The sequence below is a fragment of the Diadema antillarum genome, unplaced genomic scaffold (assembly GCF_040938485.1).
Source record: "Diadema antillarum isolate AM-2024a unplaced genomic scaffold, OU_Dant_1.0 seq00000382_RagTag, whole genome shotgun sequence".
Lineage (NCBI taxonomy): Eukaryota > Metazoa > Echinodermata > Echinoidea > Diadematoida > Diadematidae > Diadema > Diadema antillarum.
In genome coordinates, this window is record NW_027271380.1 from 493,075 (window position 1) to 515,871 (window position 22,797).

Genomic DNA, 22,797 nt, shown 5'->3' on the forward strand with positions numbered 1-22,797 from the left:
TACTTCCTCAGTTTTTTGACCGAAGCTTATGAAATGTGGCACACACCTTGATCTTGGTGGGAAGATGTGGAAGACATATTTTTCAGACGTGTCGGAAGCTGCGTTGCCATGGTAACGGCATATAAATGGCAGAAGATCAAGGAAAGATCTTGCGGATTGAACTACTTCCTCTGTATTCGACTGAAGCTCATGAAATGTGGCACACACATTGGTCTTGGTGGGAAGATGTGCAAGACATATTTTTTGGACGTGTCGGAAGCTGCGTTGCCATGGTAACGGCATTTAAATGGCAGAAGATCAAGGAAAGATCGTTCCTTGGGTAAGACTGTCGTCACGGGGCGGGGGTATTAATCACCTTAAGTGATATTTTATTATTATAAACGATTGAAGGAAACACTGCTTAATCATCGTGATCATAGTATTTGTCAAATTGTGGCCCGTGTTGCTATGATAAATCAAATAGAGATTATATTGCCGTTTATTTTCAAATAACTCACAGGATCTTCTAGTTGATGGGTATCACACGTACCTCACAGTAAGACTTGTGTCATAATTACAGAGAAAATGCATAATAGTCCCTTCTTTTCATTGCCAATACGTTTGAAGAAACAACAAACAAACAAACAAACAATTACTGTCAATTCAATGCAACCATGCTTGTACATCCTACAAGGAAGGTTAAACAAGGTGATTCCTTTAATTGTACAGGTCCTACACAAAGCTCTGCAAAAATAAATAAATAAATAAATAAATAGCACGTCACATATTTCGAATATCTTTAAAAAATCACTTCACAGCATCCTTGAAACATGAGTGGAATGTCACGACAAGGCTGTATGCCGATACAGGCGGCCATGCTTGACAGAAAGGCGCACGAACCTCTATCCCTTTGTTCGCAGATGTAACCCGACACCGGCATTGCGCAGTCGGCATCAGACCAGGACCCAGTGGGATCCATGGTAACACAGTCTAGGTCGTCGTTCTTGGGATGGTTAGTCTCGTTCCAGTTCCTGAACGGCGGCAGGGCGCACTGACCGGTCCACCGGAACTCACCCTCCTCCTCGACATCGTACATCCCTGTGATAGGAATAAATTTGAACATTGGATTTTGAGCTTTCAAGATGAGGTTGGAGGAACTTCTCAGCGAGTGTTGAGAATGCAATACGAATGTAGAAAAAGAAAGAAAGAAAGAAAGAAAGAAAGAAAGAAAGAATGAGAGGAAGGTAGGAAAAAGAAAAGAAAGACAAAAATTGAATAACAGACACACTTGATATGATATACTGATTCAGAAATAAAACCAGCATCATAACTCTTTACTTTGCATTGCGTCAAGCATTAATGAAAAAAAAAATAAAAAAAATATTGTGCCGAGGTAAGTGTGATGAGCCTAAAACAAACATTAGCTAAAGCTCGGTTCACCGGTGCATTTTGTCGCATTTCAAATACGAAATTACTATGCAGTCACTTTTTATTTCATAAGGTAATCCTACGCTTACTTCTCTTTTTTTTTCTTGCAGAATTTTGTTGTCTCTCTATGGCATTATTATCATCAACACGTAACATCATGACTGCAATCATGCAGACATGCAATTATTTAGGATTGGCAATTACGACCAGATAAAACGACCATCTGTAGTCATCTGCTCCAAGTTTTGCTCTCTCGATGGCAAGCAAATTACTTTCATGCCATTCTTCACTTATGATTTAATGATTGTGACTTCTAACTCTTGATAGATATGCAATTATTCAAATCGCGTCCAAAAACCACTGACATGCAACCTTCAATTGTCAATTTCAATTTCAGATACTTCTGCACTTTTTCTTCATGTATATAGTGTACAAACGAAAATACCGTTACATAGAAATTATGGTGTAACAGCACTTTCTAGGGAAAACCAAAAGAGTTACAAAAAGAAAATCAATAAATCATTTAACAAAACACAGAAAATTGTTGCTTTTTCTCCTACACGACATGTCCCTGCCGCAGAGATAGGCATTATAAACATACGCGGTCATCTTTGATGAAATGGCAGCCCTTTCCTCGTGACAAAACGATTAAGAAACTATTCTCAGGGGAGGAAAAGAAGATGAACAAACAGGTAAAAGTGCATGAGGGGAGAGGAAGGCCAGAATTACTGATGGCCAGGTTTGATTTTACTTAAAAAACAACAACATAATTTTGCTTAGTGACAATTAATTAACTTTACTCTCCTTTTTCCTTTAGTTACAAATGCTACTCTGCATTTCAACACATTTTTGTGAATATAACAACCTTTGTATTATGTATCATTAATTTCATTATCTTTTGTATGATTATTTATTTACTACATGGATGTATTATTATTCATCGACTTATCATTGGTATATTGAGGCTTGATTTGTAGAGCGACGTTCAAGAAAAAGGTTCAAATGATGTGAATTTCACTTACCAACCCAGTACGCTCCACTGTTGAGCAGCGGCTGCAAAAAGTCGTTTTCCGCCATGGTCTCGATGTTCACAAGGTCGGCATTCTCGTCTTCGCCACCGTCGCCGACGCACTCCCGTCTCGCTTCACTCCACGTGTGGGCTTCGTCAAAGACCCCATAGCAACTGCCATCGTAGGCGTACGTGTAGCCAGGCTGGCATGCTGGGTAAGGGTGGGGTGGGGGGGGGGGGGGGGGGGGGAGGGGGTGGTGGGACCAAAGGATAAAGGGTTGAGTGAATGTTTTCACAAATCATGTGGAACGATTAAGAAAAAGAAACAAACGGTCTTACCGTGCCATTGAGAACAGTTTCGCGAGATGTGGTATGTGTATGTGCGCACATCTTTTTCGCGTGTTAGTGTGTTTGACATTGGACTCAAAATCTCTTTATTGTACTTAAACGTATTTCAATGAATGGTCAAGTCACTTTCATGTCAAACTCAGATCAAATAATTGTTTCATGATTCCTACAAATAGCTGACAAATACATGTACCAGTGTCAAGGATTTTCTATTGACAGATGTCACGATTGCAAACTATCAACACGTGATTACAATAATTTCCACGCCGACCAATCTATGACAACACGTGTTTTTCCTTACCCACTTTTAAGCGTGTTTTTCTGTTTGTATAATGTTGATTCTTATCGACACACATTCACCTCGAAACAACATAGCCCTTACCGGTAGTGCTTGCCAGAACGGAGAGCGCAGTGCTGTAAGAGTAGCAGCCGTAGGTGACAGTGCAGGTCGTGAGCTCGAAGTGGTACGTGGTGCCAGGCTGGAGCCCCATCACTGTGGCCGTATCGGTCTCCGCACCGACCAGATCGATGTACGTGTAGTCTGCGTCGGTATTATTATATCGGATCTGAGCAGAGAGATAGATAGATAGATAGATAGAAAAACATAGATAGATATATAGATAGACAGAATGATAGATAGATAGATAGATAGATAGAAAAATGAAAAGATAAATAGATAGGTAGATAGATAGACAAAGAGATAAATAGATAGATAAAGAGGAAGGAAGGGAGATAGAGAGAGACACACAGAGAGAGAGAGAGAGAGAGAGAAGCAAACAGGATAAAGCATCAAGAGTAAGAGATAGGTAATGTTCTAGTTGATGTTTGGGCGTTTCACTGTTAATGATGATACCAACTGAGCATATAAGACACTATTTGCCAATGTAAAATGGTGTTGAATGCTATATGTGATTTGAGAAATTAGATGTCCTCCTAGATGCACCGTGTTTTTTATTTGATGATACAGTGAAGAAACTTTTATGACAGTTGGCAATTATTTCACATTTTAAGCAAATTAGTTTTACTTTATTCAAGAAAACAATTACTAGTAAGCCCCCCCCCCCAAAAAAAAAAAAAAAGAATTGTAAAAATGGGGGTAGACGTGACACGGCATCTCAACGGTTTTTTGTTTGTTGATTATACGTTACAAGCTGCATGATAGTTGTATGCTATCTGGCTGCATGGATTTTCGCCGCAATAAAGGAGGAACGTTAGGCCCTTTTGCCCGAATTCACGAAGGTGGTACAAACCATGGTTTAAACCATGGACAAAGACCGTAGTTTTTTTTTTTATGGGGCGCCACGTGTCGCATGGCCTATTTCATTACGAAATCAGTCATTTCGTGGACGAAATGACAAATTAGATAACGACATGAACGTTTCGTCGACGAAATCGACGAAAAGATTGATTTCGTAATGAAATAGGCCATGCGACACTTGGCGCTCCATACAAATTGTCCATGGTTTAAACCATTGGTTTCGTTTGTACCACCTTCGTGAATTCGGACCTTTATGTACTACAAAACTAGAACTAATGAGATAATAATCACGTAGTTGTTGCTGTAAAGAATTCAACTAAACAATTTCATTAATCTTTCCTGTCTTCAAAATAATATGCGTTTACACGTTATATATAATTATGTGTGTGTGTGTGTGTGCGTATGCTTATATAAAGTGTAATTCCATGATTTTATATTATATAATCATGAAATTATACTTCGTATAAGCATACGCACATATACGTACAATGTAATAACTATTTTTAAACTTGTTTTTTTTTAGAATGGATAACTATAAAACTCACCTGATAACCAGCAACATCACACAGATATTGTGAGGTGGTAAAAGCCAGGCTGACCTCACCGAACCCTATGGACCCAACCCGGAAGGAGCTTGGGTAACAGTCAGAGTCGACGTAAGCTGATGGCAGAGAAAAAAAATACCCACGATCGTTGTAACTTTTTTTAAAAATTTCCATACAAGCTCTGCTTAAAATTTGACGACTCTATGTATAAAAGAGGAACCGCATAGGTTCATAATTTCAATTATATAATTTCAGTTATACAATTTCAGCTCGATTCCTCAAAAACTTTGCGAATTATAGTCATGTATAACAGCAACGTACAAAAATAGTTTGGGTCAATTGTTAATAATGTAAACTTTCCACAAGCACGTTGTTCAACTCTGCACTGTTATAGGACAAACTGCTACTCTGCTTCACTTTCGTATGTTGGACTGAAAACATTATTAAAATCATGCTCTTCAAAAAAAAATGCAGATGTCACCCAAGGAGGTATTAGAAAGAATAAAAGAGAAATTACGTTGATCAATTGCCAAAACAACGGAAGTCAGAAGAAAATATTCCTCACGTGTCCAAATTATATCCAAACTTCTGATCTGTGGGAGTATAACGGTCAGTTTTTCATAAAGCTGCGCGGGCATTGTACATAACTTATTTACCACATGCACATTTTGCTTTTCATACCACAAGGCTTAACTAGACCTAAGTATGACATTCACAGGCATTACACATATTCGTGCTCGTCTGCAAACTCACACTATAACTCAATAATCTACCAGTGGTTACATGTACACACACAAAAGGGGTAACCATCGACGTCGAACAAACCAGAATAAGGAAGGCTTGATTCTATTCGCCAATTGAAACTTTGTGCGCGTGTACAATCCGGTATGTATTTAGTTCTCCCGTTACCAAAATGATTATCCAACGCATGCAAGGACTACCAGTGAATATTTTGTATGTTTCAAATGGCCTGAAGGGACTAAAACAAAGTGGCGCTGAATGGTGCAATAATGTTTCTGTATGCACGCTTTCCATGCGTTTCACTTCGATTGGGACAAACCTACTCACTTTTGCGGGTGATCTCGCATATGTAGCTCATGTTCCTTGAGCACAGGGAGTCGTCATAGCGACCATTGTCGGAAGAGGTGTATGCGCAGTGCTCTAAGCCGCCATCGGGCGCCCCGATTTTCCAGTTGAACCTGCCAAACAGCGTGCTCTCGGCGCAATCCACCCAGACCCATGACCCGGGGATTGCCTCGTCGTAAAATCCTGAAAACAAATTGGCATCACTCAGTGCTGAATGAACAAAATACTAAATGCTTACCAAAAACTAGCGCTCGTAAACGAGGTATAAATTTACATGTTACAAAAGATTACCTTTAAACGACATACTGTATCTGATTTTCTCCTTGTTATATTTTGGTTTTCTGTTTGTTTTCTCTTGGTTGAAACATGAAATGCATTCCTTGTATTTTACTTTGTTACAGTGCATGAGCAATTACGATTTTGATTATCATAAGGTGCCTTTAAAACAACAACAACGACAAGAATCTTTATTTTACGTAATCACGATTAATATCTCACCAATCCACCACGTTTCTGTATCGTCGCCCTCCTGCAGTTCTTGAATCCTTTCCAAGATGTAGGAATTCTCTTCGTCGTCACCGATCACGACAAGGTCACCATCCTCCACATTGTCGCAATCGTAGCGAGCCTCGTACCAGCTTTTCGGTGTCTTGGAGAACTTGTAGCAAGTTGTGTTGGTGCTGTCGTATTCGTAGCCTTCAGGGCAATCAACTAATAATTGAAATGACGAACAAAACACAATCAAATATGAAAGAGAATGACACTCAGAGATTGATAGATAAATAGGTAGATAGATAGGTAAATAGATCATAGATAGATATAGATAGATACAATAGATAAACGATCGATCGATAGATAGATAGATAGATAGATAGATAAAAATATGATAGATAGATAAATAAATAAACACATATATAAATAAGTAAATCTGTATATAAATGAATAGATAGATAGATAGATAGATAGATAGATAGATAGATACAATAGATAGATATAGGGAGATCTAGCAACTTTGGAACATCAAAGACAGACATTGTTAATGTGATTATTCCGTAAGTGCAGTTTACCTGTTGTCAGTGGTTATCTAACAATGGAAAGCACTGAGTGACTTGAATCTAATGAGATGGCATCTACAAACAAGAGCCCTCCGACGACCAGCTCTATGAGTATTTCTAGTTGTTCATAGTTATTAGTCCATCTTCTGTCGTGCTTTTATCCTGAGGCTTTATTTTCCGTTGAACATTCCTTAAACCCTCTTTGTGCCACATTAAATTTCAGTATACACATGTACATGTAGGTTTGTGTGTGACATTAGCTGGCTCAGGAAAGGTTAAAGCTCATGACGTGGCACGAAGTACTTACAGAATTCCTGGAAGGTCATCTTAAAGCCAGTGCTGGCTACAGAACTGTCCGTCTTGAAGCGGATATTCAGGCCGTTGTATCGGCTCACCACGTCTTCTGGCATTCCGGATCCTGTTAGCACCTATTTCATAAAAACAGCAACAACAAGCAATCAATCAAGCAAACTGATAAATAGAAACGAAAGAAGAGTCGTCTGTGTGTAATATGCAAATTTAGTGTCACTTTGATCCGGGCAACGGACAGTTGCAATTCATTAGAGTGACATAATAGATGAACGCGCAGTGTGTAATATGACAGAATTTCCAATGCAGGTAGGCAGGACGAGTAGACACACAATTCCAAAGGAGATGCACTTACGAGATACGGAGAGTACACATCGTCATCGTTTGGCTGCGTGCCTCCTATGATCAGCTGGTCGTGACCGTTCTCGAGGTCGAACTCCAGGAAATGGAGACGGACTTGGAACCCGCCTCGCACCTGGATGATCCACTGACAGTCGGCATCATGCGGGTACATGCCGTTCGGCAGCATCGGGGAGTCGATCTCCCCTGACTGGTCCAAGATGGTCTTAATCTGGCAGGCATCTACCCGGGCACAAATAACAAAACAGGCCGAAGGGGTGAGAGGTTGACTGGGGACAATTTTCAAACGTTGTTATGCTGTCAAAAAGTGTTCCTGCTACATCACCATGTACATAATTATTGTAAGGCCATGTTAGAATGATCAAGGAGGTTCGAGAGAACTGAGTCACAACCGTCTTATTTCCTTTGCTAGATGTTCGATGCCGCCGCTCAAAAATATTTTAAGCATGTGCCAAACAGGATCTGCCACTCAGATAGGAAGACAATTGACTCGTGTCTCATTGCATAATCACCAGCCACTTTCTAAGGAAGATACGTCTTTGTGATGGTAATTACTTTTCGCTATCCCTTCTTATAAAAGGTAGGCGGTACAGACACGAGGATGCCCGAATAGAAATTGCGCAAAATATGCTGAAATAAAGATGAAAATTACTCGACGGGGCATACCCAGGCACTAATCTGATATATCTATCAATAAAGAATTATACTTGAAGATTATTCCATGCTATAGTTCTGTTTGTCGAATTACGTGGAAAAGTGATAAAATCGGCTTTCCACGATGGTACAGTTTTAAACATTTTCACATGATACAGCTCTGATTTACACTTTTGCACAAATTCCAGGACGGGGTCAACTTTTGTTTTACATGCTTTATCATTAAGTGAAATTTCATTTCATTTGATAAATAAATAATCAAAATATGACTAACATTATGTTAACGTTCAAAATGAATCTTCAGATTGCTCGGCAAGACGGCGCGGTGTCGAACACCGATCATCAGAGGCACAAATGCACCTGTGAAATTCTTTTGTACATCAATAGTAAACTGACAGCTGTTTGAATAATTACAACCAGTTGGAACTCAAACTCCTAAACCTCCTTGGAATGATCAAAGTCAGAATTTGCACAATGGTTAAAAAAAAATGTTGATATTGACGCTGTAAATGAGAATGAGAAGACCAGGTGCTCTGTTGAGGGTCACGATATTAAAGATGGTAAAAGGTACTCCAACAAAATGACTGATTATAGGACTTTTAAAGCTGCTTTCCTAAAGGACTGCAGAACAGGCGAGGAAACTACCATGTGATTTTCTATCGTTTACGGAGTATACCTAGATATTTTTTTTTCTATGCTTAAGACACATCCTGAAGTGTTTGATTTTATAAATACATTTCACCCGAGATTGTTTTCGCTTTGATGAAAATGAAAAAAGGTATTTGAATTACATGTCCTTTATTTTCTTTATTCATTTAGCCATGTACTTGTACATTTATTCAATTGTATTGACGTAAATATCGTATGCATATCTTTGATTGATATGCATAATAGTATAACATTGCTCACTATCGTCGAAGGTTAAATGGACATTGATGTCGTCGCTGTCCTGCAAATCCTCTGCAGAGAAGACCACCCACAGGTCTCCGTTAAAGGTGGAGTACGTCTTGCTCATCATTTCCCCGTTTCCCATCAGGACCTTCTGTCTGGATCCGATAACAGTAGGATTAGACCCGTACCCAATCTCGAGGAAGTCGTAGTTGGCTTCTGTGACGAGCAAATAAGTCATAGGAAACAGCAGAGCATTCAGAGTTTTTCTTTTATAATCGAAAGACTTACATCAGATTGTACGGTATAATAAATTACTCCGAACGACAATACAGTAGAATTCCGCAATAACGAAGTCCTCGGGACAGGTAGTTTTCCTTTGCTACATCGACATTTCGTTATAACTGAACAAATTAACAATAAAAATAGATGGGATGATGTTGCAGCCTGAATTTTTACTTTGTTGTAACTGGAATTTCGTTATAACCGTGTTTGTTATAATGGGGGTGCACTTTATTAAGGATATTGATGACCATTTCTTTCCTCGGATTTTTTCCAAACATCATTCAGGCCTGACTGTTTTATTGTTTATCGTGAGCAATACTTTGCTATTTCACAATTTCATTGAATGCAGCCAAAGCTCTGAAAGACTTATATCAGAGGATGACAGCACTCCACTGTGACAAAAACTCCTGTCTTAATTTCTCCAAGGACTTAGGATTAAGGCTGTGATAGGGTTATATGTTCAGTTTAACGTGATAGTTAGGACTAGGGTTTTGGTTTTGTTTGTGGGTAGTATTTATGTTTGGCTTAGCATGCAGATCTTTCATGGGAGCCATTATCGCAGGAAAAAAAAATGTCATGGAACCACTTCAGGGATATATCATTCAATCTAAACAATAAACGATGTAACATTCTTCATGATGCCGCACTATTGTACAGCATTTTGACTTTATGGTTATTTTCACAAAAGATATTTCATTATATCAAAACCAGAAACAAAGAGCTTTTCCAATGCACACAGTCCTGTGTTTAAGATCATTGTTAAAACAAAAATCTAATGACAACTCGAGTATCTCAGTTCATTCATCTTTCAAATTAATACTTTTTATATATTTTATGTTTAAGTGAGAGACATCCGGCCGGGAACTACCAAACTAGCAGATACTTTTTAGAGTTTATTATTTTGTTTTATACCATGTAATAATGATGATGGGAAACGCTGGTTATCATTCTATTGAATGCAATGGGGGACAGAAATACTGTGAGGCCTTTTAACCTATGATCACCCGAACAGAATGAACTACACCAATACCCCATGGGCTGAAGAGCCCATGCTTTTCTGTACTGACCAGAGAGAATGTTGATCATTGTTATGATACCACTCTTGTACTGGAAATACTGTGTATCACATGGAAAGCCAGTGAGGACTGCATTGCGACAATGCGTATCATTAGCGTCGCGATCGATGTTACCCCGTCTTGGGTTAAAGACCTCACGCTTCTGGCTACTCACCAGCCATCATGCTGTTGACCATGACGTTGATATTGGTGAGAAACGGTGTCTTGACGAGCCATTGACAGTATGTTCCGTTGACATCCACAGGGAAATTACCAATTGTGAGGTTGGATGACTGGCTGTCTGTAATATCGATCTCTCCTCCACAGGTGGGACCATCTGAAAATGTGATGAAGTTATAAAGATTAAACACTGAAAGTAGAAAAACAAAAACGACTAGACTCAGTAAGAAAAACTTTTAAACAGTGGCTTTTTTGTTGAGATGTGGAAATATTCTGAAAGAACTTTGAAATTATGTAGCTATTCAATGAGAACAAGAAAGTATCTAGAGGAACCAGTTATTTTGTCAGAACATTGAAAACATGGTAAAGTTGACATTTTGTTGTACTGCTCAAAGGAAATGTGATTCTCTTCCAAGACATGTTATGCCGGAAGAAAACATGCACAAGTCAAAATGACTTTAATTGCTCCACGACTAGCTTGCACAATGTATTCGCTGTTGATGGATAGACAAAGAAACTTGTACATGCTTACTCGTCGCTTGCCCGGAAGAAGGGAACGAGCGCGCGAATACGCGTAAAAATAGATTTCGAGAAAAGACCTGCATGAGGTAAGATCATAAGCAATATCATAAAATTTGTAGATTATTCATTATAGCCACTTTAGCTAGTACCAAATTGGAATATTATCTGTTCACTTGTGAATTTTCAGCAGTATTGATGTTCAAATATCAAAGATATAGTCACTGATTGAAACTTTAAATTGCGATTTTCTCGAAATCTATTTTTACGCGTATTCGCGCGCTCGTTCCCTTCTTCCGGGCAAGCGACGTACTACTCTATCAAAACTTGATAAAAAAGAAGAAGAAAATAACAGGTGGTACCGATGCAGTATTTTATAATCATCTGACTGAAAACATCGGTGTTAACGTAGTTCTAACCTTGAACGTAGCCAATTGTAAGATAGAATTGCCTGTCAAAAGTTGCACTTCCCGAAACAAAGACAACGGTGAGGTCGCCCCCTTCTGGAATGAACACCCGCTCATACGACACATCTCCGGTCCAGCGACGGCGATAATTCCGCCAGTCCGAGTGATCAAGACCGGTTGATATTTCCATGAAGTCAACCCTAAGTAAGCGAAGACAAGAAAATACTTAATATCCGTGTAGTAATTGATCTTCCCAGCAACACTCAGAATGTTTGTAAAATTGTTGCTCTAATCACCAGTCTAGACTCTGCGTGCGTGCGCGCGCACATACCAGGGCCCTGTTTTATACATATAAAGACGCAATCAAACATAAGTCCGTTATCAGCCAATCAGAGTGGAGTATAAGATTATAGAGACTTACGTTTGATTTTCTGGTTTACGTTTGATCTCAATATTTATGCTAAAGGGGCTTGACCTATAGTAGATCTCGCTTTATCCCAACAATAAAGACAGGCGAGTATTTTGTAATAGCCGTGGAGATTTACAATAAAGGTGGTACGAAACACTATTCAGATTTAGATTGATTCTCTTGTTGCACCGTCTGTTTCAGCGTAGTATTATCCACTGTCCGTGTTTTATCACGTGATTGTTTCTCCGTTTTCGCCTTTATTTGCCATATTTCGTAGGTTTCCATTTCATTACATGATATAGACAAACGCAAACACACACACCACACTCACTCACACATACACTTAAAAGTTAGTCTGTTTCATTTCTATAATAAAAAACGTTTCAGTTTTAGCTAACTTTACAAGCATTAACTTTCATTTGGTTCCTCAGAGAAATCTCCCAAGATATACCTCTTTAAAGAAGATGATGAAATAAAGAAATGGAAATCAATGTATATTGTTGGCAGTGTGCTGACCAACTATAATTGAATTATGTTCTCATAAATTGCCGACATTTTGTGATGGTATACAACAGCTTACCTGTCTTCAACGGAAAAGTCTCGCACGGTCACTTGAAGCCGTCGGTTGGGAAGGGTCCCGAAAATCTGCCACAAGCAGGAAAGGTCTGCCGTGCCCGCAGGTTGCATAATCACCACATCTACGAACAGACAAAGACAAATTGAATGAGAACTCCGGCTGATTATCAGACTCTTACATTTGAACAATATTACCACAAATTGGTTAGACTTGGCATAGGGTTTCAGAATTTATAGTGATTTGACTAAGGAATAAGAATGTTTTCAAAATCTATGAAAGGAATCACAATGAACAAGAATGATGACATAGCGGCTTCACCATAAGAAAGCATCAGTGGCAGCTTTCAGGAAGCAGAATAAAAAAAAAGATAAGCACGTATAAATTCTACACAGGTGACTTTTTTAAGCAAGCGGTATTGTAATGGAACTGCATTGAAACATTTCTGAAATATGTGAGCCTCCTACTCATACATTGATATGGTGAGGCCCCTTTCATGCATTCTTATGGTAAAACCGATACCTTGTTCAGTGTAATTTATTTGGGTTTTTCATAGTAATGGTTTCTAAGGATCACAATTAATTCTACAAATCTAAAGATGGAGCTGTCGATTTACGTACTACATGATTTTATGAAGTTATGAAATTCGCTTGGACTTCCCTTTTAAACCAAAAGTGAACAAAGAAACATTGTCACATTTTAAACATCACAAATGGTTTTATTCTTATATCAACGAAAAGCATTTGGAAACTGTTTTTTTTTTTCATACGCTAACATTACATCGTAATTTTACAGTGATGGGGTATGGATTTGAAGGCGAAAATTATGCAGTCGTAGAGTTCGGGGTGGAAGTATTTATGATAGTCTATGTCTTACCTGTGTCACTTAGAGTGATGTTTTCAGCGCACGTCGAGGGCTCTGGAATTGTTCCGTCCTGAACAACTGTTAAAAGTGAAAACAAGAACAGTGCGTTAAACACTATTCGAGGAGAAAGGTATTTCCCTACATGCAAAATAAGGATATGAAATACAGAAGGTGATCCGTCATCATTCACTGATTACGTAATGAATATCAAATCTTTTTCGCTGGTCTCCCTAATCATAAATTTCTGCACGTACATGTACTATTACGGAGTTGCCAATGATCAATTTTACGAGATCTCAGTGGGTGTAATTGTGACCGTGCACCTCAAAACGAACATAAAGTCGCACACACTGATTTTGCGTGAGGACTGAAAATAAGTGAAATGGGTCAACCTAGCCTAACTTGACTTTTTCATATTTTCTGAAAGAGCGGGTCTTCTTTAACATTATACTAAAATTTAATATCATAAAACAGGCAGGAATGTGTGTCTTTTTAGCAGTTTATCTCGAACATTTTTAGTAGAATAGTGTGATTGGGTGTGTCTTAAGAATCGCCTTTTCATTTCTGAAAATTCTTGTCCACACTCTTCACTTTCAACTCTAATAACTTTTGAAAGGATAGTACTACTGCTTTGAAAGTTAGCATTAAATATGGACAGAATGTGTTAATAAGGCAAATTTAATTTCAGATTAATCTGATAATCCCTTCATTGTTGTTACTCTGGTGGTTTACTTCCTGTTTTTTGTCCCATTCATCGCACAGCCAACACGGTTTGGTCAAGATTAAGCGCTTGAATAGACACTGTACTTCAGAGCCTCTTTTCTCAGTTCACACTTTTCCTGAGTTTGTGATTTCTTTCCAATATTTAGATAGGTTAGGAGAGTCCATTTGATCTGAGTTATACATCATTTTAAAGCTTAACGTCTGTTCTTTCAGAATATGGTCTTAACTAAAATTTCATGTCTGGCGACTTTCTGTTTGTTTTGAGGTGCAGGATCACAATTGATCAATGCGTTCCAGTTAACAATTCATGGTGTGGCGATTAATGAGATTCAGGGGTATTTGAAGTTTTGGTAACGTGATGAATACGAAAAATGATGTGTGAAATAAATGCGCAGAGTATAATGGTTGAAATGCAACCACGAGCCATGCACCATAGCCTCTTACACTGAAACGAACGTTAAGGAACTACTACCCTGTACGTTCTTTAAGTTATCATGTACAAGTGATGCATGATTACTAGTAATCGGTCGCTATGTTTTAGACTACAAGACTGCGCTAAGCCCCCTTGTAAGAAAATGCACTTGGCTAATCATGCGTAAGTGTAATGCATTGAAGTGAACTACTGATTATTCATCTGGTATCTAAACATACTGGCCCGAATTCACGGAGGTGGTACAATCTTTGTCTATGATTTTAAACCACGGACAAAGACCATAGTTTTGTATGGGGCGCCAAGTGTTGCACAGCCTATTTCGTAACGAAATTTATAGGCCATGCGACACTTGGTCAGGCATGGTTTAAACCATGGGCAAAGATTGCACCATCTTCGTTAATTCGGGCCTAACCGTCAAATACGTCCAATAATGTTTATATAGATCTTTCTTTGTCCTACCATAAATGGACCAAAACAGATAAATTTGGTGCTAGTACAAACAGGAAAGGATAAAATAAATCATAACTATAAGAACAAACAAAGAAGAAGACACAGAAAAAATGCAGCATAACATACCCCTCAAAGGAATATTACAAAGCATATCGTTACAATAAGCTTTTGATTTCGTTCTCTTGAAAATGACCTTCTCCATCTGATAAGACAGAGGAGTAACGGTGGATCGCTGGCTGTATTCGGCTTGAAATCATTAAGATAATATAGCTTGAAGTTTTGATATAATAATCGTATCTGCACAATTGAAACAAGGGTGAAAGGTCGACAGAGTATTCACATGATCAATGGCAATACAATTCCTTCTGTCAAATTGCCCTTCACGAGATTCCTTTCCCTTTCTTTGGAAGAGTATATCCGAATTACTTGCAACACGAAGTATTGCGTAGAGCAAATACGAATTATTTAGCCCATTATACGATACACTTCCATTTTTGGGGGGGGGGGGTCACCCGCGGAAAACATGGTAAATGAATATAAAAAAAATATATTCTTTGCTTCTTCTTCATTTTGTCTAGAAAATAATGCTTAAACTTACAACTGTCAGGTTCAAGGATGATATGGAAGCCACGCCCACTTGTTGAGAAATCCGAACGAAATTCGATTATGACGTACTCAAAGCCAGTGACTTGCCGTTGTTCGACTGGATCGATCGGCGTCCCAGATGTGACCAACAACTGCTCTGACTGGCCATTGGAGTAAACGGCAGTTATACCGAGCCAATCGCGATTCGCCTCTGTCGCCATGTCGACTACCGTTATGACGACTTCATCGGTGGGTGACGTAATGTTCCATAAATAGTGCGAGTAGTCGTCGTAAAGCATTGGGTAGTCGTTCGAATATAGATGGAGTGCTTTTCCTTCCTTTAGTCGGATATCTTTCTTCAGCTCTTTAACTTCGACAACGTCTGACGGAGTGAACAAGGGGAAAAACATGTCCTTAGTCTTTTCAACAACAAAAACAGAAATGTTGATAATATACGGAAAGGTTGCCCCTTTCAAAGCAAAGTTCAAATTCAATTAATTTTGCCTTCACGTAAAGTACAAAGACAGTAATATATCTATTTTCCTTCAGCAAATTAACAATACCTTTATTTAACCCTTTCTTCAGATATATAAAGTCAAATCGTCTAGTTTATTTTGTTTATAAAATAGAAGAAAATGCAAACAATTGCAACAATTCAGGATATGCTGGCTTAATGCCAATGTGTTTATATTGTACAAAGCAAAGTGTTTTCAGTTCCGATTGTAACACTCATGAAAATGGAATGAATCATTTTGAAGAAAAAAAAAACACCGAGAAAAATTGCAGAATACCTGGAACTGCCAGGTAAAATTTATGTTCTTTTACCTCTTGAGTATTCATCATATGATATGCTGAATCCTGTCCCATTGTTTTCGATGCTGTCTGACGTAAAATTTAGTGTGAAGCTGAAACCGAGGAAATGTTTGGGAATGGACGATCCTTGAAGAATCTAAAAACAGTAACACATACAAAACAAAAGAACAACATGCTTCAATGGCTGGAATTGAAAGGTAGAAACATGCTTTGTTGTTCAGTTTCTTTACCATCTGTTTACATCGACACTTTATGTTTATTATGATGTATGTAAACACATACATTGTATACGCTTTAAGGGAAGTAGAGAATACTATTGGTGATATGACACGCGAAAACTTTCATTAAAATTACTTTCAGTTATATTTCCCCGCAACGAAGAATCGTTTTGGTTATCTGAAGGAGGTAAGTTTATTTCGTCCCTGTTTGTAAGATCCTTATTCGATTAATTCGCAGTAGTTAGCAACCACTATTAAATGGAAGAGGATTGTTGATAATTATTGTTTTTGTGATGCATCATCAAAACGCTTTCATGAACGGCACCATAGAATATATTACCTGGGTATAATTTTGGTGTAGTAATTTACTTCAGTTCAATTCAGTTCAAAGAGAATACATGAAATATAGATAAACGAACTTAAGATATAGTTATCTCAATTTTTCTAACGATGATAACCTCCCTTACCAAGGGTGATCCATTTCTATCGATGGCATTTTATTCCCACAGGATCATCATCTTTGAATCTAAACCGTGAAATTCCATATTTGCAATTGCTCTTTCCTTTATCTTAACCCGTTGATGACGAGCTGACTTTGCTATGACACGCATTTCCCATAGACATCTGCTTGAGTAGACTCGGGGCTCGTCTTCAGCGGGTTAAGATTTCTCACAGATAAAAAAGCTGACCAAGCATGCAATTTTGATCAAATCCAAACGGAAACCTGTCATTCTTAAGTCGTTGATTTTAATACAGGGATTACATGTACGCAACTTGCCATTTTTCTATAAAGAATCTCAACAAAATCAACTTACCAACCAACCAATTAACCAACCAACCTACCAACCAACCACCCAAACCAACCATCCAACGAACCAACCAACCATCTAACCAACCACCAAATCAATCAACTAAACAGACGCTCTCCCCCACTAGAATTTTCACTAACACCGACAACGACATAACAGCGACAGAACAACGACTTATCTCTAACAACGATATAAAGAGCTATTTTCTGCATAAACTCTTCAAAAAATTATAAAGACATTTTGTCAAAATATAAAGGGGAAGTTGTGAGCTGCTACTGGGACATTCGTATAATAATATACCGTCATGTAACCGTGCTCGTCTGTGACAACGAGTCGGTCGTCGCCATCCACAAGATCGAACTCGTCGAACCGTAGCCGAAGAGGCTGATCTCCAGGTGCCGTCAGGGTTACGGTGCAGTCCTCGTCGACCCCGTATTTGTGGGGGAACTCTGGGGATGTTACTTCGCCGAACGAAGAATTCACCGGATGACTGGCCGTGTCGCATATATCAAAGCCTGAAAATAGAAACGGATTGTAAGAAATCGAGATACAGCAAATTAGATCTCATTTTTTTTAACTCAATGATAAGCTTAGATGCACGGAATGGACATTACTATTAGTCCAGATATGAATATCTTTCTTTTTTCTTACTATGAAAAAATCTTGACAAGCAATGAAAATCTCTTATAATCAACATCAACAATTCATATCTCAGTGCGCAAGTGCATTTTCAATTGCACTGCATAATTAGCAAGGATATTCCTGTGATCTTAAAGGGGAAGGCTAGTAACTGATCAGTGGGAATCAGTGGAAATGCTGGGAGATGATTGTTCCAATCCTTATGGGATTCATTCAAGAGTTCATTGTATATCTATTGTTGTGTGAAAATGATTTGCTTCGGAACGGTCTCATATTCAAGTAATGTGCAGATTAATGCTCCGTCACTGACCAGGGACGCTAATCTGGAAGCATTAAACTGCACATTACTTGAATATGAGACCATTCTGAAGCAAATCATTTTCACACAACAATAGATATATAATGTACTCTTGAATGAATCCCATAAGGATTGGAACAATCATCTCCCAGCATTTCCACTGATTCCCACTGATCAGTTACTAGCCTTCCCCTTTAAGTTTAATGCACATCTCAAGGTATCAGTGTTGGATGTCAAATCGGTGAGTAGCGTTCCAAACGTCTAACATCGCTTGAATCACGTCGTTGGGTGTGTTAAATTCTTTTGGAATAATACCAGAATACAGTCGATAGTGTAACTACTGGTGTGGTCGCTATCGCTATACCAAACCTCGCTTTACGCATAGCTGTTAAAATAATTGTGTTTACTTGTTGGTCCTTTATAACGTCTCTCTCTCTCTCTCTCTTTAAAGTTGTGACGATCATATAGATCCCAACAGAAACGTTCTCATCATTTCAAGTTCCACTGGAGACCATAATGACAAAAATCACCTTATTATCATTTCAACTGCTGTTCCCCAAGAATTTCTTATTGTCAAATAAAAATCGTTAGGTGGTATCTTTATTGCATGTCATTGGTGAATTTGAACTGACCACGTCACAGATGAGGAAAACTTTAAACAGAAATAATTCAGGCATAAATGATAAGTACACTTCAACTAACACACGTTGGTTTGACTTGGCACATGGAGTCTTACAACGTTCTGTGTGAATTTCTAACGAAGGATCGAGTGAGGCATACAAGATAAAAGGATAAGACTGTGTTACCATGGTTACTGCTAAACATTCTTCTGTAATTCTAAATCACTACTGATAATTTTGTGCTTTATAAAACATACGCCATTTACAGAACAGAACTCCTTACCCCATTCTTAAAACTATTTCTTCAATTTTCCGTGTACCTTTCATATAGTAATTTCTCTTCTTAAATCTAATTATATTGTCGCCGATAAAGAACAGATGAATGAAACTGTTTGAGGTCTAAACAGCAGTTGAAGTTTGCATTAGATTTGTTATTTTCTTCATACGTAACGAGGAGATAATTTGATAGTTTGAACAGCATTGGGCAAATGCTGATGTAATCTCCTCGAATTACGTCTTCACCCCATAATGATAATGGAGCGATACTGAAGTCTAGTGGAACCTTAAACCCATCACGCCTGACCAAGATGATAACGACAAGTATTAAAGCTCGGCGTAATGGAAGAGCGAAGATTAAAAAAAATAAAAGATCAATAACCAAGGTCGAGAATGCCCATCGCTAAGTCAAGAAGTTCTTTATCACCGTTTTCATATTTGTCAATTAGAAGATAGCGGGGTCGAAACGTGCAGATTCTTCCTTGTTATCCCCAGAATTTGAACTTTCCTATTCTTAATAGCGTACTAGACAAACACACATAAACGAGAATGGCGTAATGCTTAATCCTTAATACTGATTGGTAGATATGAGCATAAACAATTCTTAACTGTCTTTAGGTGCTAATTTATGACATTAACCAAATTTGAATTGTTTGCTATTCAATTTTGGTAGTAAGGAGGCAAACCCATTACCCGATACCTCGTGATTTTGTTGAGTGGTAAAAAAAAAATAAAAGTACCTGATTGTCAAGAGGCGCTAATTTCTTCAATTTAGACAGTCAAAAGGTTAAAAAAATTATATTCAGTAAGAAACTCAACTAAAATGGGAGTCTATGATAATTTCGTGATACTACATGTAATATGATTTTTGAAACAAAAATTAATGATTGTTGTAACAATCATTTGACATTCTAATGTTTGTCATAACTGCAAACATTTTAATCAAATTAACAGAGCAATTATTCTCATCTCTTTATTTTGTTCCTTGAGAATGAGGCAAGTGACGTGAAAATTTGAATAGGCCCTACTTATCGGTCAGGTGCCTGCATTTATCGTTATCCCGCATATTTCTAACCTTGAGAGCAGAGCAAAGTTCTGTTCACGCTCTGACATGTTGTCTGAACTTTGAAGGGATCCAAAATCACCGTATACTTTACTCAGCAAGATAACGATATCATGTTTTCTTGAATAAATTGATCCCGCTATCTTCATGTAATCGCACCAAGTTTCAAAGTTTGGCATAACAATGTTACTTTAATTTCTTCCGTTGTGATTCTTCTGTTTATAAACAATATTTTCCGTCTTTTAGCCAGGCAAATATTGTCTTAATTTTTATTTCAGATAGCGTTAATGAGGCCTCAATATTCAAGTCCCCAGCATCTCTATTCAACTCTTCAGCTCAACTCTTTAACAAACAATAACAACAGTTATACGTCTCCTGCAATAAACTATAAAAAGGTCGGAAATGTTTCTTCCTAATCACAAAATTTATGTCTGATCAATCCTTGTTTCGACAAGCAATTACAGTAGTTGACTGACTTTTGATGTACCATACTTTTATCTTTTTTTTGTTAATGAACAACGGGGTCTAATGTCTAGCAAAGAAAGCAGTAAAGAAATCACAAGGACATTCGGAGCTAAAATGAGTTTTTGATTGGTGGGGAGAATAGTTGAAGTAATTAGGGTTTTACATCGGTACTTATTAAAAAGAATGATTTATCCTCGTATAACGGGAATCGACTCTGCACTGTAAAAACATCGGTGTTAGATTTAACACCACTGGTGTTAAAATCTAACACCGATCAAACTTCAATAAAGGACCACACCCACAGGTGTTGAAAATGCACTGTGATGGTGTTGAAAAGTGTTCACCTGACACTTCGTGGTGTTAATTTGACACTGTACCTGGTGTTATTTTTACACTGTACTGGTGTTAATTCAAAAATGACATCACATGGTGTTGCTTTGATATTTGTTGGTGTTAATATCAATGGTTTAACACCCGTCCAGCTTCAATAAGAGACCACACCAGCTGGTGTTACTGTGGTGTAAATTTGTTTTCACATTTTTTTCAAAAATCTAGTATTTTAATGTAAAATTCTTGATCATCTTGTTTAAATAAAAAATCAACAAGAAGTGCACTTTCTAAGAAACTCTTCAAAAGACAGTTTAAAATTTGGAAATGGCACCCGGAGGTGTTAATTTAACACCAGAAATGAGCACCGAAAATTTAACACCAGCTCGGTGTTCACTATTTAACACCGGACTTTTTGCAGTGTGTAAATGATTCACACTGCCTTTTTTCCCTCTTTATATCTCTTCTGTCTTATGTGAAATGTATGATCTTACAGAGCCCATGCACGTATCTCAAGATCGATTCATCCAATAAACACCTGTTATTGTTTCGTTTGATTCATACGAATTTAAAGCTACCTTTTCTTCATTGTGTATATTGCAAGACATAATAGAAAAAGCAATGCCCCTGTTCAAGTCGTTCTACAATATACATCGCAAAACAGAGAAATTAAAATGACATGATATCATCGTTGGCTACCAACTGGCTATGTTCTCATATCTCCTTAGAGTGAGATCTTTGAATTTGATACGATTAGCCTAAACTGTTGATAATTCAATGTCTTGACGAATGACATAACGTAATGTGAGCGCTGTTTTACATTACTATAGCGAGTGTTTTAGGTTTATGGACATAGCTGAAAGGAACAAAGAAGGTTACACTAGCAAATCAAAAGAATCCAAGAAAATGGACATGGCTTCTCGTCTTCAACGAAAAAAAAGAAGAAAAATGAATGCTACAGTAACCCACTCTTCACTCTGTAATTTCCGAAGGTAAATACAATGCCCCTTGAAATTTACAACAATCTCGCTTTCGAGAGGATATAGAGTATGTTCTCACCATTTGCTGATGTCAAGGTGATGGCCAATAGGAATGCCAGAAGAGGGGTTATCGATCCGTTCCCCATGATGGTAGAAGAGTGCAGAAAGCCACGCCCAAGGGGCCAAAACTTTTCTCCACAATGGTGGTGCTCTCTATTTGGGGTATATTTTCAGGGCCAGGGATGATAATTGAGGTTATATCTTTTCTTCTCTGGCTATAATACGTCCCAGGAGAATAAAAAAACAACGCACGGCCCGAGCAGAATCAATAACTAAATAGCCATCTTCTCTTGATTGAGGAGGGCGTTGATTTGATGATGGTCCCGAGATCAAATCACCCTCGCTGCTCGCGGTCCACACCCGGTTGTTGCTGTCAGGCTGGTAGCCCGTGGTGTATCTGAAATCTCGCTTGGGTTTTGGCGTCCTCTTCAGAACTTCTCTTTGCATAACGGTTCGAAGATAATCATCAATTAATTATTGACCTATCACTGCAAGAGGCATCGCTGAATTCAGACTGTAGGCCTGTAAGGTTACACCGTCGTGATTGCGCAATGTTGATATACCGTCCTCTTAGGTAATTGCGATTTTTCTGCGCAAAGTGTTTCATTATCGACACGTACTACATGAAAAACTTCATGAGGGTTAGGTGGAATTTTATTAATACTATTTGATCATATCAAACTGTGATGATGATAATAGTAATAAATTCATGTCGTGCATTTTCTGCACACACACATGTTCAAAAGCCCTTTTAATGAAATAAGTGAGTTTTTAGATGTTTTGTGAAGAAATTGAGAGATTGAGAGAAAATAAAGAAGAAAACTAT

General features: G+C 38.1%; 1 protein-coding gene across 1 annotated transcript in view; it reads right to left on the reverse strand.

Moving 5' to 3' along the window:
- LOC139731635 (uncharacterized) overlaps positions 1-22,418 on the reverse strand; it is a 72,017-nt gene extending 49,599 nt beyond the window's left edge. Inside the window, exons 1-17 of the mRNA XM_071642526.1 lie at positions 22,310-22,418; positions 17,544-17,758; positions 16,229-16,352; positions 15,417-15,785; positions 13,225-13,290; positions 12,355-12,472; positions 11,378-11,565; positions 10,435-10,596; positions 8,941-9,138; positions 7,373-7,599; positions 7,016-7,136; positions 6,152-6,364; positions 5,636-5,836; positions 4,568-4,683; positions 3,147-3,330; positions 2,430-2,627; positions 880-1,077 (exon numbers count right to left, since the gene is read on the reverse strand). Of these exons, the coding sequence (XP_071498627.1) occupies positions 880-1,077; positions 2,430-2,627; positions 3,147-3,330; positions 4,568-4,683; positions 5,636-5,836; positions 6,152-6,364; positions 7,016-7,136; positions 7,373-7,599; positions 8,941-9,138; positions 10,435-10,596; positions 11,378-11,565; positions 12,355-12,472; positions 13,225-13,290; positions 15,417-15,785; positions 16,229-16,352; positions 17,544-17,758; positions 22,310-22,418 (3,007 nt within the window). The remainder of the gene's footprint in view (positions 1-879; positions 1,078-2,429; positions 2,628-3,146; positions 3,331-4,567; positions 4,684-5,635; positions 5,837-6,151; positions 6,365-7,015; positions 7,137-7,372; positions 7,600-8,940; positions 9,139-10,434; positions 10,597-11,377; positions 11,566-12,354; positions 12,473-13,224; positions 13,291-15,416; positions 15,786-16,228; positions 16,353-17,543; positions 17,759-22,309) is intronic.
- Between the last annotated feature and the right edge of the window lie 379 nt (positions 22,419-22,797).